Here is a 23679-nt window from a genome sequence, read left to right on the forward strand (position 1 = left end):
ACTTGGAGTTGGCTGAAGTCCTCAGAAAATGCTCCTGGCACTAGGCTCAAGGGCAAGTGTTGCCTAAGCTGCACTTTCCCATTCAACAATCACACTAGAATCACTTGTAAGGTGCTTTCCAAACGTTGGTGGACACAGGGCCAATCCTACTCATATACTTGGTTACTTTGGTGAGGGAGTGGCGATAGCGCGGGGTGGAAAAAAAACAAAACAAAATGTGTGGTCTGTTAGGTCCCTGTAGTTAAAGATTAGAAGGGAAAGGAGGAGGCCGAATTCATAGGCTGGAATATTTGTACTCTTCTTGAGCTTCGAAAACTATTTGCATCTCAAAACAACTGTAAAAGAATCGGTCTTGAGATTACAAATGCTGTGACTACCTTACGAATAGGAATATCTCCAAATGCTTAAGTGACCCACGCCGTTTGTTCCCACTACAATCCCTTACTGGGCGCCCTGGCGGACAAAACTTGGGCAGCGATCTCCGGGCTGGGCGCCCCACGCCCATCGCGGGCAGAACTGGGGCGGGCTCCCCGCGGGGGGGTTCGGGGCGCGCCTTGCGACTCCTCCCTCCTGCCTGCTCTCTGGGCGTGCCGGGGCCGCTGGGCGGGCGGCGGAGCGGAGGCGCGATTGCAGCCGGGAGGCCTAGGCGCAGTCTAGGCACGGGTCAGTCTATCTTCCTCTCGCGGAGCAGGGCGCGATGAGCTGGGAGCTGCTGCTCTGGTTGCTGGCGCTGTGCGCGCTGCTAGCGCTCGTGGTGCAGCTGCTGCGCTTCCTACGGGCCGACGCGGACCTCACCCTGCTGTGGGCCGAGTGGCAGGGGCGACGCCCAGGTGAGGACCTGCCGCCGCCTCTCTGCACTGGGAGCCCGGGTTCCGTGCGATCGGATTTCCGCTGCTCCTGCGTCCCTCCGGGTGGCGTGGAGCTTCCAAGCGGCGAGGCTGCGCCTTTCTCAAGGGCTCTGGTTCGGGGTGGAAGGGGCCGGCGCCTTTTGTCTTCTGTCCTGGTCCCTACGGACTTGCCTTTTACTTGCTGAAGTAAAAGAACCTTGGAATCGGCGGGGTGCCTTCGGTGTCTTGAGTTCTCCGCCTGGCTCCCAGGGATTCTGAAGCCGCGTGGGAGGACAGTACTTGGAGAAACAGTGCGCTTGTAAAGGAGTGTCCTTTTGAGGCTACTTCCTGAAGTTGTTTATCTGCCATCTCTCACTCTACTCGAGAGTAGTGAAATGGAATTTGAGATAATACAGTCACCCACAAAGCTGCCTACCCACTGGGAGAAGAGTAAAGAACTGGAGTGGGTGATTTGCCTGAAGGAAGGCCGTTATTGGCATACTAAAAGACATTCTACTTGTCTTTTATCTATGCCCAGCTTAATATTTGATGGTCGTTTACTAAACGCATTCTATGTGCTAAGCAGTGCACCAGGCCCTTTTCATTTGTGACTGTTCGCCTTTACAATGACTCTTATAAAGTAGGCATTATTAATCTTATTTTCATAATGCTCAGAGAAGTTCAGTGGGCTGTCCAGAGCTAGGCTTTGGGTCTACAAGGGCCGGCGGGAATTGGGATTTCCCTGGACCTAGTTTCTCCACATGACAATATCTAAATCCTATGAGGAGGTTTGCTTGGAAGTGATTAAGTGAAAAAGTGAAAGTGTTAGTTGCTCAGTTCAGTTCAGTTCAGTTGCTTAGTTGTGTCCCACTCTTTGCGACCCCATGAATCACAGCACGCCAGGCCTCCCTGTCCATCACGATCTCCCGGAGTTCCCTCAGACTCACGTCCAACGAGTCAGTGATGCCATCCAGCCATCTCATCCTCTGTCGTCCTCTTCTCCTCCTGCCCCCAATCCCTCCCAGCATCAAAGTCTTTTCCAATGAGTCAACTCTTCGCATCAGGTGGCCAAAGTACTGGAGTTTCAGCTTTAGCATCATTTCTTCCAAAGAAATCCCAGGGTTGATCTCCTTCAGAATGGACTGGTTGGATCTCCTTGCAGTCCAAGGGACTCTCAAGAGTCTTCTCCAACAGCACAGATCAAAAGCATCAATTCTTCGGCGCTCAGCCTTCTTCACAGTCCAACTCTCACATCCATACATGACCACAGGAAAAACCATAGCCTTGACTAGACGGACCTTAGTCGGCAAAGTAATGTCTCTGCTTTTGAATATGCTATCTAGGTTGGTCATAACTTTTCTTCCAAGGAGTAAGCGTCTTTTAATTTCATGGCTGCAATCACCATCTGCAGTGATTTTGGAGCCCAAAAAAATAAAGTCTGACACTGTTTCCACTGTTTCCCCATTTCCCGTGAAGTGATGGGACTGGATGCCATGATCTTCGTTTTCTGAATGTTGAGCTTTAGGCCAACTGTTTCGCTCTCCTCTTTCACTTTCATCAAGAGGCTTTTTAGTTCCTCTTCACTTTCTGCCATAAAGGTGGTGTCATCTGCATATCTAAGGTTATTGATATTTCTCCCAACAATCTTGATTCCAGTTGTGTTTCTTCCAGTCCAGCGTTTCTCATGATGTACTCTGCATATAAGTTAAATAAGCAGGGTGACAATATACAGCCTTTATGTACTCCTTCTCCTATTTGGAACCAGTCTGTTGTTCCATGTCCAGTTCTAACTGTTGCTTCCTGACCTGCAAACAGATTTCTCAAGAGGCAGGTCAGGTGGTCTGGTATTCCCATCGCTTTCAGAATTTTCCACAGTTTATTGTGATTCACACAGTCAAAGGCTTTGGCATAGTCAATAAAGCAGAAATAGATGTTTTTCTGGAACTCTCTTGCTTTTTCCATGATCCATAGGATGTTGGCAATTTGATCTCTGGTTCCTCTGCCTTTTCTAAAACCAGCTTGAACATCAGGAAGTTCATGGTTCACGTATTGCTGAAGCCTGGCTTGGAGAATTTTGAGCATTACTTTACTAGCGTGTGAGATGAGTGCAGTTGTGCAGTAGTTTGAGCATTCTTTGGCATTGCCTTTCTTTGGGATTGAAATTAAAACTGACCTTTTCCAGTCCTGTGGCCACTGCTGAGTTTTCCAAATTTGCTGGCATATTGAGTGTGGCACTTTCACAGCATCATCTTTCAGGATTTGAAACAGCTCAACTGGAATTCCATCACCTCCACTAGCTTTGTTCCTAGTGATGCTTTCTAAGGCCCACTTGACTTCACATTCCAGGATGTCTGGCTCTAGATGAGTGATCACACCATCTGGGTCGTGAAGATCTTTTTTGTACAGTTCTTCTGTGTATTCTTGCCACCTCTTCTTAATATCTTCTGCTTCTGTTAGGTCCATACCATCTCTGTCCTTTATCGAGCCCATCTTTGCATGAAAATTCCCTTGTTATCTTTAATTTTCTTGAAGAGATATCTAGCCTTTCCCATTCTGTTCTTTTCCTCTATTTTTTTGCACTGATTGCTGAAGAAGGCTTTCTTATCTCTTCTTGCTGTTCTTTGGAACTCTGCATTCAGATGCTTATATATTTCCTTTTCTCCTTTGTTTTTCTCCTCTCTTCTTTTCACAGCTATTTGTAAGGCCTCCCCAGACAGCCATTTTGCTTTTTTGCATTCCTTCCAACTCTTGGGGACTCATGGACTGTAGCCAGTCAGGCTCCTCTGCCCATGGAATTCTCCAGGCAAGAATCCTGGAGTGGGTTGCCCTTCCCCTCTCCAGAGTTATCTTCCCAACCCAGGGATCAAACTCCTAATCCTCATTGCAGGCAGATTCTTAACTGTCTGAGCCACCAGAGAAGCCCTGGAAGTGATAACTATAAAAATGGAACCAGAGAGGGAAGGGGAGCCCTATCACTTACATGGGGGTGAAAATTGGTTCTTGGGGACTGAAAAAAATCTTAGATAGTACAAGGTTTTGTGCCCCTCCTAAGCTCAACCCTAACTGACAAAGTATTATTCCTTAGTATTTCATTTTTCTTGTTTCTTTTCTTGGAGGAGGGTGTAGCACTTAGATTGAGTTCATGGAAAATATGTAAAACATGTGCAAGCTCAGGGTTACAAAACTACTGCAAATAGATGGCTGTGATTGGCAGACTTTCTCTTGGTCATTGGCCCATCTCAGCAGATGGAATGCATGTACCTATTGGCTGCTTTGTCGACTTTAGTGTTTGATCCTATTTGTGCTTAGTGTTAACTTGGACTTTGAGATTACATAAAAATACTTTATATTTTACTGTTCTACAAAAGTTACTCAACTGATAATGTCAAGTGCTAAAGAGAAGAAACGTTGACAATATCTAGCAGCTAGTTAAATGAAAAGTTATTTTCACATATCATGCAGAAGTTAAGGTGACTAAAGATAACTTTTAAGAAATTCATTTGGTGTCTTCAGTGTTTTACTTTTGCTGGAAAAATACCAGTTTTGAAGGATTTTAAACATTTAATTACTTTGCTATTATTATCGTGTAGTTATATAATTTGATGATTTACAAATGTAATATGATACATTGCAATTTATGTAAATACATGTTATTCAGCAAAATAACTTTTGTAAATTTACGGTTGTAAAGTTAAATGTTAATAGCTTTTAAATTTTAATTTAACTTTTAACTTTTCAATTTCACCATGCTTAAACCTGCACTTACTGAAGAATAAACTTTATAGACCTCCTTTTATGTCTAAAGGAGATACATACATGTAAGGACTTCCCAGGTGGCACTAGTGGTAAAGAACCTGCCTGCCAATGCAAGAGACACAAGAGACACAAGTTCTGTCCCTGGATGGGCAAGATCCCTTGGAGGATGGTATGGCAACCCACTCCAATATTCTTGCCTGGAGGATCCCATGGACAAAGGAGCCTGGCAGGCTATGGTCCATAGGGTCACAAAGAGTTGGACATGACTGAAGCAACTTGGCACGCAGATATATGAAGATACATAAACATATATTTGTGAAATTGAAATGTTATAGGGACGTTATTAGGAAAAATGACTAAAAAGACTTCTAGGGGCTCTGGGAGGGGAGGATTGGGGGTGAGAGAGTTGGAAGGGAGGTGAGGGCAATAATGAAATAGAGTTAAAGGAACATGAAGATAGATTCAAGTTCTGAAAACAGCTCAGATTGGAAAGATGGGCAGACTCTATTAAAGTTTTTTAAAAAATTATCCTCTTTTTCATCTTTATGTTTTTGTTCAGTTGTGAAGTTGTGTCCATCTCTCTACAACCCCCTGGACTGCAGCACGCTAGGCTTCCCTGTCTTTTGCTATTTCCCTGAGTTTGCTTAAATTCATGTCCATTGAATCAGTGATGCTCTCCAACCATCTCATCTTCTATTGCCCCCTTCTCCTCTTGCCCTCAGTCTTTCCCAGCATCAGGGTCTTTTCCAATGAATCAGCTCTTCGCATGTCCACAGTAATTTTGGAGCCCAAGAAAATAAAATCTGTTAACTGTTTCCACTTTTTCCCCATCTATTTGCCATGAAGTGTCACTTTAAAAAGTTGACAATATACTCACATAAGGCAAAAAAACAAATACAAAATATATGTATTTAAAAATACAAAAGGATACATAGTGACAAGTAAAGCTCACTCTCACCCTTGTCTCCCAGCTGCCCAGTGTGCCTTTTTGGAGGCAACCACCATTTCCTACCTTTTATGTATTGGTCTAGAGATCCCTTCTGTCTCCAAGCATGCATCTCACATGGTAAAACTTCAGAGTGACTAATTTTAGGTACTGCACATAGATCCAGAAAAATCCATGGAAAAGTAGGAGTAGGAAAAGTCTCAACAGCAGAACATATGTGAGGAAAACAGCTCTTATTTGAGAGTGGCCTCAATGAGAGTCAACTGTGCAGTGCCAGAAAAGATTAGGCAAGCTTTTGGAGCTGTTTCATGTCTTATGGAACAAACTGCAAACAACAAAAGATGTTTTCTGAATTCCTGCTTGTGTTGGCCTCTGTGCTGGGCACTGGGGACACAGCAGTGGCTGAGCCAGCCACTGTCTGGGCCTTCACGGCATGTCCCTTCTGAAAGACAAGGGAAGTGGTTTAGTCAAGTCACCCTACTTGGAGCTGTTTAGACCCCTGGGAATCCTGTATCCTGCTCTGGCCAGCTCTTTTCAATAGAACATTGACCAGTTGGAGCTTGTACAGAGGGTGTGAGAAGAAGGGTGAGGAAACCAGATGCTGTGTCATCTGAGGGAAAGTAGCAGAAATTGGAGGTGTTTATCTAGCCTTCGAGAAGCAAGAGATGAAAGGACTTAGGGAGGACATAGCAGTTGTCTTCAAACAGATGAGACAGTCATGTGCAGGACAGGCCTGATTTATCCTTCCTGACACCACAAGGCAGAACTGCTGCCAGCTGCTGCTGGTCTGTAGAAGTTAAAGGTATCAGTATAAGAAAATTCCTGAAGCCCTTGAATGATTGTGCTCAGTGGTCAGTCGCCTCAGTCATGCCTGACTCTTTGTGACCCTATGGACTGTAGCCCGCCAGGCTCCTCTGTCCCTGGGATTTTCCAGGCAAGAATACTGGAGTGGCGGTCATACCCTCCTCCAGGGGATCTTCCCAACCCAGGGATAGAACCTGGGTCTCCTGTGTCTTCTGCATCACAGGTGGATTCTTTACCCTGAACCACCCAGGAAACCCATCTTGAATGATTAGACTTACCCCCTCCCAAATGAGCTGGTGCCTCAGAGGTAACTAGATTACTCATCCTGTGAGGGAATTAAATGGTCAACAGCTTGAGAGGAGAGTTCTTAACCTGGGTTGGGGGTTGAACTCTGAGAATCTGCTTTCAGAGGCTCTTTAGCGGAGGCCATGATGTACGCCAGATTTTGTCGAATTGTTTTTTTTTTTTTTTTTTGACATTTTATTTATTTATTTTATTATTTTTAAAAGTCTTTATTGACTTTGTTGCAATATTGCTTCTGTTTTATTTATTTTATTTTATTTTTTTCTGGCCCCGAGGCATGTGGGAACATTGCTTCCTGACCAGGGATCAAATCCACACCCTCTGCATTGGAAGGTGAAGTAGGAACCACTGGACTGCCAGGGAAGTCCCTGTAGAATTGTTAAATAATTGGTGTTAAGTTAAAAAGTTTTCTTCTCCAGAGTGGGAGGAAGGGTATCAGAACTGCAGATGTACTAAGGTAAATGTGAGCCTGATAGTTTTCATTGTTGTATTAATATTTGCATATTGGTATAATAGTTAGAATTGGACATGGAACAACAGACTGTTTCCAAATAGGAAAAGGAGTACGTCAAGGCTGTATATTGTCACCATGCTTATTTAACTTATATGCAAAGTACATCATGAGAAACGCTGGGCTGGAAGAAACACAAGCTGGAATCAGGATTGCTGGGAGAAATATCAATAACCTCAGATATGCAGATGACACCACCCTTATGGCAGAAAGTGAAGAGGAACTAAAAAGCCTCTTGATGAAAGTGAAAGAGGAGACTGAAAAAGTTGGCTTAAAGCTCAACATTCAGAGAACGAAGATCATGGCATCTGGTCCCATCACTTCATGGGAAATAGATGGGGAAACAGTGGAAAGAGTGTCAGACTATTTTTTTGGGCTCCAAAATCATTGCAGATGGTGATTGCAGCCATGAAATTAAAAGACGCTTACTCCTTGGAAGAAAAGTTATGACCAACCTAGATAGCATATTCAAAAGCAGAGCCATTACTTTGCTGACTAAAGTCTGTCTAGTCAAGCCTATGGTTTTTCCTGTAGTCATGTATGGATGTGAGAGTTGGACTGTGAAGAAAGCTGAGCGCTGAAGAATTGATGCTTTTGAACTGTGGTGTTGGAGAAGACTCTTGAGAGTCCCTTGGACTGCACGGAGATCCAACCAGTCCATTCTGAAGGAGGTCAGCCCTGGGTGTTCTTTGGAAGGACTGATGCTAAAGCTGAAACTCCAATACTTTGGCCACCTCAGGCAAAGAGTTGACTCACTGGAAAAGACTCTGATGCTGGGAGGGATTGGGGGCAGGAAGAGAAGGGGATGACAGAGGATGAGATGGCTGAATGGCATCACTGACTCGATGGATGTGAGTCTGAGTGAACTCCGGGAGATGGTGATGGACAGGGAAGCCTGGTGTGCTGCAATTCATGGGGTCGCAAAGAGTCGGACATGACTGAGTGACTGAACTGAACTGATGCAAATGAAGAGGGCTTCCCAGATGGTTCAGTGGGTAAAAAGTCTGCCTGCAGTGTGGTAGACTCAGGTTCAATCCCTGGGTCGGGAAGATTCCGTGAAGGAGGGCATGGCAACTCACTGCAGTATTCTTGCCTGGAGAATCCCATAGACAGAGGAGCCTGGTGGGCTATGGTCCATAGAGTCACAAAGAGTTAGACATGACTGAAGTGACTGAGCACGCATGCATGCATGCACAAATGAAATCTTTCTTACTGCTATGCTAACTAGTAAACATACAAACAAATTATATTTACCTTGGAGTCTTATATACTGCAGAACTTTGGAACAATAAGTAGGAGATCAAACAATCCTGAAGGAAATCAACTCTGAATATTAACTGGAAAGACTGATGTTGAAGCTCCAATATTTTGGTCACCTGATGAAAAAAGCCAACTCATCGGAAAACACCCTGATGCTGGGAAAGATTGAGGGCAAGAGGAGAAGGGGGTGACAGAGGATGAGATCGTTGGATGGCATCACTGACTCAACGGACATGAGTTTGAGCAAACTCAGTGAGATAGTGAAGGACAGAGACCCTTGGTGTGCTGCAGTCCATGGGGTTGCAAAGAGTCAGAGATAACTTAGCTACTGAACAACAATTTCCCCAAAAATCTGCAAGGTTGCTCAGTTGAGCCTTTCCATAAAAGTGCATTAGATTTAAGAGTTCCCTGGTGGTCTAGTGGTTAGGACTCAGAGCTTTGACTGCTGTGGCCTGGGTTCAATTCCTGGTCAGGGAACTGAAATCTCGCAAGCCAACAAACAAACAAAATACATAGTGCAATAGATGATAGGAAAACGCTGTAGCCCAGACACTGTATTTGGGATGTTTCTGTCCTTTGTTCAGATATTTACATGAAATCACTTTCCTGATGATATTTTCTTGAATTGCTACGAGAGTTGGGTCTACAATATTGACCATATTAAAATGTGGCAGCTTAGGCTAGAGGTCAGACATACTTTGACAAATATCCTAGCTCTGCCAGGATTCTTGGGTGTTTATTCAACAGTGACTTGTGGAGTCCTTCTTCTAAGCGAGTTTCTGTGCTAGGCACTGAGGACATAGCAATGAATAAAGGAGACAGGGTCCCAGCCTTAAGGAAATGTACAGTCTAGTGGTGTAAATTAATCTCTGTAAACCTCAGTTTCCTTTCTTGTAAAACTGAGATAATTCCTGTTTCATAAAGTTCTTGTGAAGATTTTAATAAGGTAATTAAAAAAAGCACATAGGAAGCAATGGAAAAATGTTAAGCCATTGAAGTTAGTAATCCCATTGCCTTTGGCTGGAGAAATTAGAACATTCAATGTTTTGCTGCCAAAATCCATTTGTTAAACAATTTTGCAACAACTAGAGCTGACGTTTTATTAAGCACTGAGTCCCCTGGAGGAGGGTATGGCAACCCATTCCAGTATTCTTATCTTGAAAATCCCACGGACAGACAAGCCTGGTGGGCTACAGTCCATGGATGCCAAAGAGTTGGACATGACTGAAACAACTTGGCTCACACTCCCACACGTGTGTCAGTCACTGTTCTGAGTGCTTTACATGTTTTAACTCATTTCTCTCAGCAATTCTATGAAGGAGGTTTTATTATTAATTCAATTTTCCACTTTTGGAAGATGAAGGCATTGAGTTCCCACACGGGAGCATTTCCTGGCTGTGTGTGGCACGGCTGGCACTTGACCCCTGGGAGTTAAAGTGCAATCAGAGCACATACTGACTCACCAACACTTAGACTTTGGAATCGTTTGACTAAAACAGTAAACTGGCTTCCTGATTTTAACTTTTCTGATCCAAAATCAGCAGTGTGTATCTTAAATAATACCTTGTTTCCTATTTTTGACAAATAACACATTTTAATAAGGTACACAGGAGCATCGCACTGCCCTGACTCGATGGATTCCGGTGGACAGTGGCTGTCATGTGCTGAAGTACAAATAAGGTTTTCATTGGACAATAAACCACTTGTCAGTGCTTTATTTCACATTTTTACAATCTTTTACAAGATGGTATCTGGCAAGCAGAGTATAACATTTCATCTCGCTCTCGTACGTATTTCATCTTGGGTGAACTACTAGATTCTTCTAAGATGAAGGCTCAGGCATTTGGAAAGCTCTTCTACAAAACGACCTTTAGTTGCTAGGCATCAGATTATGATTGACAAGTGGGGAAAACGAAAACATGACTTTAAAAATTCAGGGTGATTCTACCATACCATAGAGTAGAACTTGGTATACTCAGATTTATCATCAATACCACCAATGTGAGAAATTAGAATAATAGAATAGAAAACTGGATGGAACCAGAAGTGATCATCTTATATGAAACCCTCATTTATGAATAAGGAAGGTGAGAAAATGAGTCCAGATACTTTCTATCTACTTACCCTTACTTTTCATGATCAAATATGAAGGTAAATAGAGCCTTAGAGTCAGACCATGGAGTTGTAAGGCTTACCTTGAAGTAAAGTCTGGAAAACTCTCAAACAGTCTAGAATACACAGAATAATACAATTAGTAATAAACTGTTACTAATATGATTTCTAACACTAGGTAGAAAGTGTTTCCTTAAGATATTTAATTTAAAAAAATTTTAAACCACTTTATTGAGGTATGATTGTCATATAAGAAATCGTCCATATTTAATGTACACAACTGGATGAGTTTGGGGTAAGTATACACTTGTGAGATCATCACCACAGCAATCAGGGCTGTAAACATAGGATACTTAAAATTTTAAGTTCCACATATTATATCTTCATATTCAGTGATATTGTTTAAAACTATTTTTTTCCTTTGGTCAATCTTTGATTTATGGTTGTAACCCATAGCTTATTTTCTCCCCTCAAACCCCACCCCCTTTTCAATAGAATGGGAGCTGACCGATATGGTGGTGTGGGTGACTGGAGCATCAAGTGGGATTGGAGAGGAACTGGCTTACCAGCTGTCCAAACTAGGAGTTTCTCTTGTACTGTCAGCCAGAAGAGTGCAGGAGTTGGAAAGAGTGAAAAGAAAATGCCTTGGTGAGTAAATCTAAAATAGCAGCAGTGCTGCCTAGAACTAAATCAGAGCCCAGAGTCAAAATTTGGGAATTTTAGAGGGAAGAGGGAAGAGGGGGATTTTCATGGGCAGTAGACTCTGGTTCCAAATGCTGAGTGCTTTGATCCAACTCCTTTCCCTTTTGTCACTTCTTAGTTACCTGGCCTGACCTTTTTCTTCTTTTTCTGCCATCTTTCTACCTTTTTTTTTTATACTAATTCTTAGCATTAGGGATTGATCGTCAGTTCTCTCAAATGCTGGTTTGGATTTTTAGTGACCACATAAATGTCTTACATTTTTATCTTAGACAAAGAACAATTTGGTTCTTATGAATGACATACATATACGTTACCATAGAAATTTACTTGGTATTGTGTTAAAATGTCCGATATTAAAGTCATATGAAATAATATAAGATTTTTGTTGTAAAGGACAAAAAAACAGGAGTGTAATTAAATTTTTTTTCTGGCCGCACTGTGCAGCATGTAGGATCTTAGTTCCCTGACCAGGGATTGAACCAGTGCCCCTGCAGTGGAAGTGTGGAGTCTTAACCACTAGACCACCAGGGAAATCCCAGAGTAGAATTAAGTTTGAGAAATGCAAGTTGATATAAAATTTTTCATATATACAGGACAATAGTGTTTTTGTTTATCTGTTTGGGTTTTGGTGTAGTTCACAGTAAAAGCAGTCTCAAGTAATACAGTTATTATTTCTCATAGGAAATTTAATATCTACACTGAAATAGTTTTGAATTTGCCAGAAGATCGTTGTTTTTTTTTTTTTTTTTCTGTCATCTACTTGTCATTCTTTAAAAATCTTTCTTTCACTTTGCTGATGGGACTAATCACCCAGATATGGAGTTAGCGGATAAGGCCACAAACCCTCTTTCACAATATTGCTCTTAAAGGCCTCTTGTGTTTTTCCACTGGGCTACTTCTTTTGATAGTTGCTCCTCTGCTGTTGAGACTTGCACAGGAAGAAATGAACCATAACAGTGTTTCTTAGCTTGAGTAAGATTGTTTTCCTTTTATCTGTCATATCATGGGTACAGACTTTTCTATTGCTTTTAAAAAACAGTTAATATTTCACAATTTACTCCTATGCCCATAGAGCCTTTTCACCTCTTCTCTACTTACTTGTTTTTCTTACCAAAACACAACTTTGTTGTATTTCAGGGCTAGAATTCAAGGAAATTCGTTTGAACTGTTGTTTTGATAATAGAAATAGAGAGGCTGTTACAGCCCAACGTGTTTCTTGGTTGGGAATTTCAGGATTGTGTCCTTTTCCTTGTTCATCTCCTGGAATCCTTAGCCTCTGAAAGGAATCTTTTCTGTGTTATGTGACTGGAAGACCCAAATTCTCATTGATTTTCAGCATAAATTTTTAAAAATTGTGTTTAAAAATCAAGCAGTGAACCTATTATATAACAGATGTACAGAAATACCTCTGTACCTCTAAAGGAATTGATCTAAAATGTTTGCTTTTTTAAGTTTGTAGTATAATCTTGATTCCTTCTAGAAGCTGTTCCAATACTGAAGTGGGTAGCCTATCCCTTCTCTAGCAGATCTTCCTGACCCAGGAATTGAACTGGGGTCACCTGCACTGCAGGCGATCTCTTTACCAACTGAGCTGTCAGGGAAGCCTGGTCCAATGTTAGGTTGTATATATTTAAATAGAAGAAAGGAATTCTGTTTCCTGTGTACCTAGTCAGTTTTTTGTTCGATAAGATCCGTTTCTTGGTCCTTAAAGAGAACCTCATCCACAGGGCTTCACCCAGAAATGAGCTCATTGCTAAGTGTGGTTGTAGGGTGGGTGTTAAATGTAATGTGAATAGCACATGACTTCCATATTAATTTTAAATGTCTTTATTTAGAGAATGGTAATTTGAAAGAAAAAGATATACTCATTTTGCCCCTTGACCTGACTAACAGAAGTTCCCATGAAATGGCTACCAAAGCAGTTCTCCAGGAGTTTGGCAGAGTAAGTAGCATTCTGAGTGCATGAGTCTTGCTCTGAAGTAGCTGCAAAAGAGATTCCCATCTGTGGTGCTATCATTCAAAGGGCTGTAGGCAAATGGGTTCATGAAGCATCTCACTTCATCTCAAGGGCCCAGCTGGGTCTCTTAATCTCTGAATCGGTGGCTTTATGTATTAATAATTGGAACTTTTCCTACCTTAATAAATTAACTCCTCCATGTAGGACAAAAGAAGCTAAAGATTTACTGTGCCTTTTATTTCTGTTACATTATTTTCCATAAAAAGTAACTTAAGGTGGGAATTTAATTCCATAGGTGAATTTTTGTTTTATCTTTTTCTACTGCTGACCTCTGGAAATGTACTGTCCTGTTCCATTGATTCATCAAGTTAACAATATAACCAGCCATCCCTAGGAATTCCAACAATCCATCTAACGTCATCCCTAAAGTACCCCCTTTCTGATTTTCTTTACTTAGATCGACATTCTGGTCAACAATGGTGGAGTATCCCAGCGTGCTTTGTGTGTGGACACCAGCCTGGATGTCTTCAAGGAGCTAATAGAGCTTAACTACTTAGGGACGGTGTCCTTGACAAAGTGTGTTCTGCCTCACATGATTGAGAGGAAGCAAGGAAAAATTGTTACTGTGAATAGCATTGTGGGAATTATAGCTGCACCCCTTTCTACTGGATACTGTGCCAGCAAACATGCTCTCCGGGTAAGGCTGTCAAAACTCAACTCTGATAGAACTGACCTGAACGTGTGTATGGAACATTTACTGCAAGGGATCATTGGAACTAGGTAGTGATGTTTGGAGACAGAGAGACCCAAGAAGATCTTGGGTAGAAGACTTACCCAGAAGATGCTAAAAAGGCTTGAGCCTCACATGCCTCTTCCTAATTCTGCAAACATGCAATGAGTACCTACACTGTGTCATACACTGCAACATATCCTGGGAATATAAAGATGATATGATCCCTGCCCTTACAAACTGTATAGTCTAGTTGACATGACTTGTCCTTTACCTTGTCCTCATATCTACCACATCTTCATGGCAAATGTGGGGTCTACCCCTATTTCTTCTACACACATTTCAGGATTCTACATACATTTACTTGTCCTTCTCATTTCTATGACTTTGTTTCCTTCCCCTTTGTTGTTGGTGTTTATTTTACCTGAATTTCTAAATGTACATGCCTATCAGAAATAGAAACTTCCCACTGGGTGATTAGCTCTGAGCATCAAATCCCTACTGGGTCTAGCCTCGATTCTGTTTACTCTGACTTCATTAGAAGAAAATCTAATTAAGGCAGAGTCTGCTGCTGCTGCTAAGTCACTTCAGTCGTGTCCGACTCTGTGCGACCCCATAGACGGCAGCCCACCAGGCTCCCCCATCCCTGGGATTCTCAAGGCAAGAACACTGGAGTGGGTTGCCATTGCCTTCTCCAATGCATGAAAGTGAAAAGTGAAAGTGAAGTCACTCAGTCATGTCTGACTCTTTTCGACCCCATGGACTGCAGCCTACCAGGCTCCCCCATCCATGGGATTTTCCAGGCAAGAGTACTGGAGTGGGTTGCCATTGCCTTCTCTGGAGAAAGTTTAATTTGGCCTGTGTAACTTATGAGATATGAGTACTAGAAATGAATAAATTTTTAATGTTGGCTTAAGAATGGATAAGAAGAAACTGTAACTATATACACTATGCTGCTGCTAAGTCGCTTCGGTTGTGTCCGACTATGTGTGACCCCATAGACAGCAGCCCAACAGGCTACCCCCGTCCCTGGGATTCTCCAGGCAAGAACACTGGAGTGGGTTGCCATTTCCTTCTCCAATGCATGAAAGTGAAAAGTGAAAGTGAAGTTGCTCAGTTGTGTCCAACTCTTCAAGACCCCATAGACTGCAGCCTACCAGGCTCCTCCGTCCATAGGATTTTCCAGGCAAGAGTACTAGAGTGGGGGTGCCATTGCCTTCTCTATAACATGGAGCAAATTAAATTGTAAGGCCAATAGGAGGAAAATGATTAATAGAGACGTGATTTATAATTAATGCCATTGAAGGTCAGTTTATGTAGAATGTTTCACTGTTGGAATAATAAGTGCAATAGCTGAATGGTCATCAGTTTCATGAAAATTTGAAGCTTTGCTTCCATAGGATCCTCTTTCTGCTGTGAAGAGCAGACAATTGCAGAGAGTGATGAAATGAAACAATGCACTGATGATTTCCTCTTATTTGGTAATAGGGTGTCAGTTACTTCCAGCACGGCAGTTGGGCAACTCTCAGGCAGGCACATGAGGGAAGGTAGCCACCCCATCTGTTTGGTACCCAGTATCCCATAAGATACGCGGGATACTTTCAATCAAACGCAGTGGAAGTTGTCTGGCCTGCCCTCCAAGACTGTTTTGTACTGGATTTGATTGTCTGATACCATGTGTCAAGTTGAGATCTAGTTATACCAGTAGCTGAACACTGAAACCAGGGGTCTCTTTTTGAAGGGCACATTTTTTTCCCTGATACTCAGCAAGCTAGAGAGTGAACTTACTTGTTGAAAAGTTCACACACTATACTAGATGTGATTTCAAGCAAGGAGAGGTTTTAGTGTCTGGAGTATTGGCTTTCATGGTGTCCTCTCCCCTCTTCTGCTATAGAGGGGCAGAAGGTTAAAGTTCATTCATTCATTTACAAAGCCTTTTTTCCTGTCCATCTGAGTCAGACACTGTATTAGTCTCGGACAGCACAAACCCTCAAAGGCCTTGTATTTGTTAGGCATCAGCATTAAAGGCTGGTAACTGTTTAATGTTATTGGATCATAAATGAATGTACCTATGTTGGCTGCTTAGGCTTTTCAAAGTTAACTCAGTTTATCATAGTGTAGTCTTGGAATATTTCCTGATTTAGGAGAAGAGATGAGGAGAAGTAGATGTTTACTTCCTATATGGTTTAGAAATAGGCAGTATCTTTTAAGTCTAGAGGGTCTAGCTTGTTTTTACAAAAGTCATTGAGTAAGCAATCATATTACATTTTTAACTAGCCATGTACTCTCTTACTACACCTAAAATAAAAATTTTTGCTGAAACTAATAGTCTTCAGATAGTAATTGAAAAAGTGGAACTGTTCCTCTATGATAGTTTCCCTTAAGTATTAATTCCAACTTGCTCCCTGTTGCCCTACCATCTGTACTTTAGGCCACTTTGAGGGATCATCAAAAGAAATCCAGCCTCAGTGATGCTCAGTGAACATGTAACCCTTTTGGAGTGGGGAGCTGGTGACTGGGTATCAGACTCTTCAAGGGTAGTCTCTCACTTATCTGGTGCAAAATCACTGATGGCACAAGCTAAACCACTGCCATTGGGAGGATGAACTACTCATACCTGGAAGGAGTTAACAATGCCTGTTATAGATTGCCTGCGGTCTTATGTTTAAAAATGCCTCATCTTGTGTAATTACATTCCCTGTCCTTTACTCAGGCATTTCAGAACACATTTTGATAATATGCTGCTATTGTCCTTCACAAAAAGTTGAAGAAAAGTAATTTCATACTATTAAACATGAGATATGTGTCTGTATTTATTTATTTATTTATTTATTTTTTGTCTATTAGGGATTTTTTAATACCCTCCGAACTGAACTTGCCACGTACCCAGGTATAATAATTTCTAACATTTGCCCAGGACCTGTGCAATCAAATATTGTGAAAAATGCCCTAACTGAAGAAGTCACAAAGGTAAAATTTCTAGTTGGGGAATAATTTGAATGCTTTAGTAGTCATACCCTGGCCTTACATCACTATGCCTCAGGATTTTCATGTTAGAATCCCTTATGAATTATTTACATAACTTAACTCAGCATTAGGAAAGTTGTTAAGGTTAGCTGATAGTGCTTTGGCATCCAGCTTTAGTAATAGCTAAAGAAATTACTAAGATACTGCTTATAAGTGATCCACTATTATGTGGGCTATCAATATTTTAAAAACCCAGTTTTAATCAATTCACAAATCATAGCAATGTTGAAAGTTCTGTGTGGCTGAATTTTAGTAAATTAAGTTTTACTGGGATTTTAAAAGGGATTATGGTAAAGGAACTTAGCAAAAAAACCCCTGTTGAGATGTAATAGTTTTAGGTTGGCCTCACCCAGGCCTGTGCTTCTCTCAGCTCATAGATTACGTGTAATTAATCTACCAAATGAATAATAAATGTCTCATGAAGAATCCAGTATCACTCCATAATACAAAAAACTCTCTAAAGACCGTGAAATTTTCCTTCTTCTCCACTAATATTTCTACTGAGATATAAATCTATGTTTCCATGTAAGTGTTTACATATATAATTTATATTTTACATTTTCTATGGAGGCACTATAGTAAAATAGAATAAGCACAATGTACAGGAATCAGGGGACCTGGAATATAGAACTGGTTACTACTAAATGGTCTGTGTGAGCACACATAAAAGTTACTGCCTTCCTGGGCCTGTTTATTTGTAAAACAGTAGTAGATTAACTAGAGTAGCAGTTCCAAATTTTTTCAATATCAAGAAACCACTTTTATCTTCTTTCTCTATTTCATCCTCATAGACTCCATGTTTTATAGAACTTCATTTGTAAATGTATACATAGAGTTATCATTAAGTACTTCGCTCAGTCATGTCCGACTCTTTGCAACCCCATGAACCGCAGCACGCCAGGCCTCCTTGTCTATCACCAACTCCTGGAGTTCACTCAGACTCATGTCCATCGAGTCGGTGATGCCATCCAGCCATCTCATCCTCTGTCGTCCCCTTCTCCTCCTGCCCCCAATCCCTCCCAGCATCAGAGTCTTTTCCAATGAGTCAACTCTTCGCATGAGGTGGCCAAAGTACTGGAGTTTCAGCTTCAACATCATTCCCTCCAAAGAAATCCCAGGGCTGATGGTATAATACTAAGCAAAAATGAATAACTGTTATCTTTTAGTTAGCCTGCACACTTATCTGGTTAAGTATATGAATTCCATTAGGTTTTCTGAAATATATAGCTTATGTGTGCATGCTTAGTCAGGTCTGACCCTGCGACCCCATGGACTGCAGCTCCCCAGGCTCCTCTGTTCATGTAATTTTCCAGGCAAGATTACTGCAGAGGGTTGCCATTTCCTCCTTCAGGGCATCTTCCAGACCTAGGGATCAAACCCGCATCTCTTGCATCTCTTTCAATGGCAGGCGGGTCCTGTGCCACCTGGGAAGCCCATAAATAGCTTACAGGCACCCCTTAGTGCCTATGGGGACTCCTGAGGGGCATGAGGTCACAGTAAAGGAATCACTCAACTGGATGTCTCCTAAAAGTTCTGTGAGATACCCTAGATAAATACTTATCACTCACGAATTTTTCAAAATTTTCTTAGACTACAGGCAGCACTGCAGACCAGTCCTACAAGATGGCAACCAGTCGTTGTGTGCGGCTGATGTTAGTCACCATGGCCAATGATTTGAAGGAAGTTTGGATCGCTGATCAGCCTTTTTTGCTAATGTTCTATTTGTGGCAATATATGCCAACCTTGGCCTGGTGGTTAACCAACAAAGCAGCAAAGAGAAGGATTGAGAACTTCAAGAGTGGTGTGGTAAGTCCAATTTATACATTTCTGAATTCATATCAATCTTGTAGGAAAACATGAAATTTTCCAATGCTTAAAAACTTTTCTTACTGTCTGCCAATCTCATGATATAAAAAGATATAAAAAGTTTTCCATCCTCAATGCATATCTGTTGGTTTACTGTAAATTACTACTGGTCTTGGAGAAAGTTTTCTACAAGGTAAAAATCAAATCAAAGATTGCCATTTTTTTCTTCTGTGTTGCTGTTTGGCCAGTGTATGTGCCAAAATGCTTTTTCTCCACCATGTCTCCCCACAAACTCCAACCCATCCTATAAGTCTCTACATTTTGTGTCACCTCCTTGGGTTGATACCTGGCCTCCCTCCTATTTCTCCCCAGGACTAGGTGCACATCAGCCCTCTGTCAAAGCACTTCCACACTAGTAAGAGATATAGTTTCACCTGTAGTATTGGTTCCTTTGACTTTGTTCCAGAAGGTCAGTTTGCACATATGAAATGTGCCTAAGTCCATGTTTAGGAAAACTTGCTGATAGCTTATTCTTTCAGCACTCATTTTTCCAGAAAAGTGAGGAATGTTAAATGAACTGGTGAAAAAAGAAACAAAACCCCCAAAACCCAAATGAAATACTTAAAGAGACTTAAAGGTTATAAAACTTTCAATATGCACTAACATGTTTAGAACTTGAAAAATCACGAAGAGGGCTATTCATTTTATACTAACCAGTTTGTTTGGGGTCAAAACATTTATAAGTGATTTCATAACGTTGGAACTTGGTACTGTGGGTTGGTTCTAAAGGTAGAGCTGCATCAAATATTGCATCAGAGTCTGAAATTTAGAGGACAGCTGATAAAGTGGCATTGTGCCCAGTGATAGATAAGAGTTGAGGGGAAAGGCCACCTTACTAAAGAGGTGACCCAACATTCTGGTTAAAAGCATGGAGCAAGGTGCTGGGCTACCTAGGCTGAAATCCCAGCTCTACTCCATACTCATCCTACGATCCCAGGCAAGTTATTTCTCTATATCTCAATCTCCCCATCTACAATACTTTGGCCACCTGATGCGAAGAACCGACTCATTGGAAAAGACCCTGATGCTGGGAAAGACTGAAGGCATCACCGACTTGATGGACATGAGTTTGAGCAAGCTCCGGGAATTGGTGATGGACAGGGAAGCCTGGTGTGCTGCAGTCCATGGGGTTGCGAAGAGTCAGACACGACTGAGTGAACTGAACTGAACTGAACCATCTACAAAACGGAAGATTACTGTTGATAGTAGCACCTAGTCATAGGATTGTTATGGGGATTAAATGAGTTAGTATGTGGAAAGCTCTTAAAATATACCATGGTATGTTACACTCATTAAGTATTAGCTGTTACTGCTTTTGTTTTGATGGCAGGAGGATATTTAGCAAACAGACAGTGACGATTAAAGAATTAAATAATATGGCAGAGGGAGAATGCATTATAGAAATCATTGTTTCAGAGGGGAAAGAAGGATTAGGGGCTAGAGTTTCAGTCCCTTGTAGTAGTTGTTGATAAGAAGGTTATTTTATTTTGTTTACAGAATACCAACAGAATACCTAATGTAAATCTTGGGCTTCCCTAGTGCCTCAGTAAAGAACCCACCTGCCAAGGCGGGAGATGTAGGTTTGATACCTGGATCAGGAAGATCCCCTGGAGAAGGAAAGGCAACCCACTCCAGTATTCTTGCCTGGGAAATCCCATGGACAGGGGAGCCTGACGGGCTATACACCATGGAGTAGCAAAAATGTCAGACATGAGTTAGCAACTAAACAACAGCAGTGTAAATATAGTCACTGCCTTACATCTAACATTTGCTAAAAATCATGACTTCTCTCTTCCTACCAACATATTTGAATTATTGCTTGTTACATGGTCTCATTGCTTTATCACTTTATGATAAACTGGGCATCCTTTCAACTCCCCAAATCATTCTGAGATATATCTTATTCTTTACACAAAACCCTAGAAACTTTAAAAAGTTGTTCATTTTTTTTTTCACTTCTCTCCTCATTGCTCTTTCCTCCCTACTGTTATTTTGTATTGTGTATATTCATCTCCTTATTGAAATTTGTTTGTAAGAATCTCAGTTAAGAGAATGCCACTATTATTCCCAAACTAAATGTTGTTGTTGTTATTCAGTCACTAAGTTGTGTCTGACTCTACGATCTCATGGATTATAGCACCCCAGGCTCTTCTGTCCTTCCTATCTCCTGGAGTTTGCTCATATCCATGTTCATTGAGTCAGTGGTGCTATCTAACCATCTCATCCTCTGTTGCCCCCTTTTCCTTTTGCTTTCAATATTTCCTAGCATCAGGGTCTTTCCCAGTGAGTCAGCTCTTCTCATCAGGTGGCTGAAGTATTGGAGCTGCAGCCTTAACGTCAGTCCTCCCAATGAATATTAAGGGTTGCTTTCCTTTAGGATTAATTGGATTGATCTCCTTGCAGTCCACACGACTCTCAAAAATCTTCTCCGGCACCACAATTTGAAAGTTTCAGTTCTTTGGTGTTCAACCTTCTTCATGATCCACCTCTCAAATCTATATATGACTACTGGAAAAACTATGACTTTGACTATATGGACCTTTGTTGGCAAAGTGATGTCTATGCTTTTTAATACATTGTCTAGGTTCGTCATAGCTTTCCTTCCAAGGACCAAGTCTTTTAACTGCATGACTGCAGTCACCATCCACAGTGATTTTGGAGCCCAAGAAAAGAATATCTGTCAGTGCTTCCACTTTTCCCCTTCTATTTGCCATGAAGTGATGGGACCACATCCCATGATTTTAGTTCTTTGAATGCTGAGTTTTAAGCCAGTTTCTTCACTCTTCTCTTTCACTTTTACCAAGAGGCTCTTTAGTTCCTTTTTACTTTCTGCCATTAGAATGGTATCATCTGCATATCAGAAGTTGTTGATATTTCTCCCAGCAATCTTGATTTCAGCTGGTGATTCATCCAGCCCAGCATTTTGCGTAATGTACTCTGCTTAGATGTTAAATAAGCAGGGTGACAATATACAGCCATGTCGTACTCCTTTCCCAATTTGGAACCAGTTGTTCAACATCCAGTTCTAACTGTTTCTTCTTGACCCACATCCAGGTTTCTCAGGAGACAGGTAAGGTGGTCTCTTAAAGAATTTTCTGCAGTTTGCTGTGATCCACACAAAGGCTTTAGGGTAGTCAGTGAAGCATAAATAGATGTTTTTCTGGAATTTCCTTGCTTTCTCAATGATCCAGCAAACGTTGGCAATTTGATCTCTGGTTCCTCTGCCTCTTTGAAACCCAGCTTGTACATCTGGAAGTTCTTGGTTTGCGTACTGCTGAAGCCTAGCTTGAAGGATTTTGAGCATACCCTTGCTGGCACATGAAATGAGCAGAGTTGTACAGTAGTTTGAACATTCTTTTGCATCGCCAAATGAACCAAGATCATTCTGTCATTTTCTTGTCATCTCCTGCTTGACCACATTCAATTTACCTTGATCCATGGATCTAACATTCCAGGTTCCTATACAATATTGTCCTTTACAGCATTAGACTTTACTTTCACCACCAGACACATCCACAACTGAATGTTGTTTCTGCTTTGGCCCAGCCACTTAATTCTTTATGGAGCTATTAGTAATTGCCCTTTGCTCTTCCCCAGTAGCATACTGGACACCCTGTGACCTTAGGGGGCCCATTTTCTGGTGTTCTATCTTTTTGCCTTTTCATACTGTCCATGGGGTTGTCTAGGCACAAATTTGTTTCTGTTCTTTAGGCTAGGAACAGTATGTCTGGAACTTTGTTTTGATGAATTGTTATTAATTTTAGGCATCAAAAACAATAACATCATTGAATTTTGTATTATAATTTGTTTTTGTCTTATTTAGTATAAATTCTTGAGAGTGGTAAATGGGTATCTTCCCAGATGAAATGTCACCTCTTAGAAATTATTGAATTGCCTTGTTTTACTCTTTAAGCAATATACTAAAAGTTCACAAATGATTTTGGAGTTATCTTTCAAGTATTTTAATTCTAAAGACTCTTTGTATTTATTAAAGCAAGCCAGTGTAGGTATGACATGCTGATCAGAAGAGTAATAGTAGAAACTTCAGCATTTATGAAATAGCATACTCAGATGTTAACAAATGACAGGGAAGTAATGTTGCTAAGCCCGTTAGAGATATTTTGTGTCATAAGTCGCTCAGTCGTGTCCAACTCTTTGCGACCCCATGGACCATAACCTACCAGGCTCCTCTGTCCATGGGATTTTCCAGGCAAGAATACTGGAGTGGGTTGCCATTTCCTTCTCCAGGAGATCTTCCCAACCCAGGGATTGAACCCGGGTCTCCGGCATTGTAGGCAGACGCTTTACCATCTGAGCCACCAGGGAAGTGATATTTTGTGTAGCTTGAGAATTTTCGCTATGATTTTTATTCCTATTTAAGTATTTTTCCAAGGATTTATAAGGATTCTCAACAGTGAATCCTAATGATATAGCTCCTCAAAACAGAAGGAATTAATTGTTAAAAACTGGGGTAGAAGGAACTGATTCATGTTTCTGTTATTCTGTTATAGGATGCAGACTCCTCTTATTTTAGAAGCGTGAAAAAAAAACATGACTGAAGGAGTACTTGCATTTTTCAAGCCACTGGAAAGAGAAATGGAAAACATGGAAAACAGCGATCTTCTTACACATTGAAGAATAACTTGTCATTTTATTTCTTAATAGACACAACTTTTCTTTCAATATGTAATAAATAACAAGAATGACAGGAGTCTTGCAATAAATATGTTAATACATATTACATTCCTGGGTAACGTACTCTAGTATATATGCTTAAAATCTAGGTTAGCAGAATGCTAACCAAAGAATTACAGTTCCTCATAACAGCACTCTAAGGTAGGTGGTATTATCCACCTTTGTAGATGAAGAAAGAAAGGC

At 41.2% G+C, this 23679-nt stretch overlaps 1 protein-coding gene across 1 annotated transcript; it reads left to right on the forward strand.

Moving 5' to 3' along the window:
- Positions 1-567: 567 nt before the first annotated feature.
- Positions 568-23544, forward strand: DHRS7 (dehydrogenase/reductase 7). The gene is made up of 7 exons (XM_040226326.1): positions 568-830; positions 11015-11167; positions 13057-13163; positions 13636-13875; positions 16756-16878; positions 18526-18741; positions 23313-23544. Exons 1-7 carry the CDS (start codon positions 698-700, stop codon positions 23358-23360), a joined length of 1020 nt encoding a protein of 339 aa, XP_040082260.1. The 5' UTR covers positions 568-697; the 3' UTR covers positions 23361-23544.
- The last annotated feature ends 135 nt before the right edge of the window (positions 23545-23679 follow it).

Source organism: Oryx dammah, unplaced genomic scaffold (assembly GCF_014754425.2).
Source record: "Oryx dammah isolate SB20612 unplaced genomic scaffold, SCBI_Odam_1.1 HiC_scaffold_26, whole genome shotgun sequence".
Taxonomy (NCBI): domain Eukaryota; kingdom Metazoa; phylum Chordata; class Mammalia; order Artiodactyla; family Bovidae; genus Oryx; species Oryx dammah.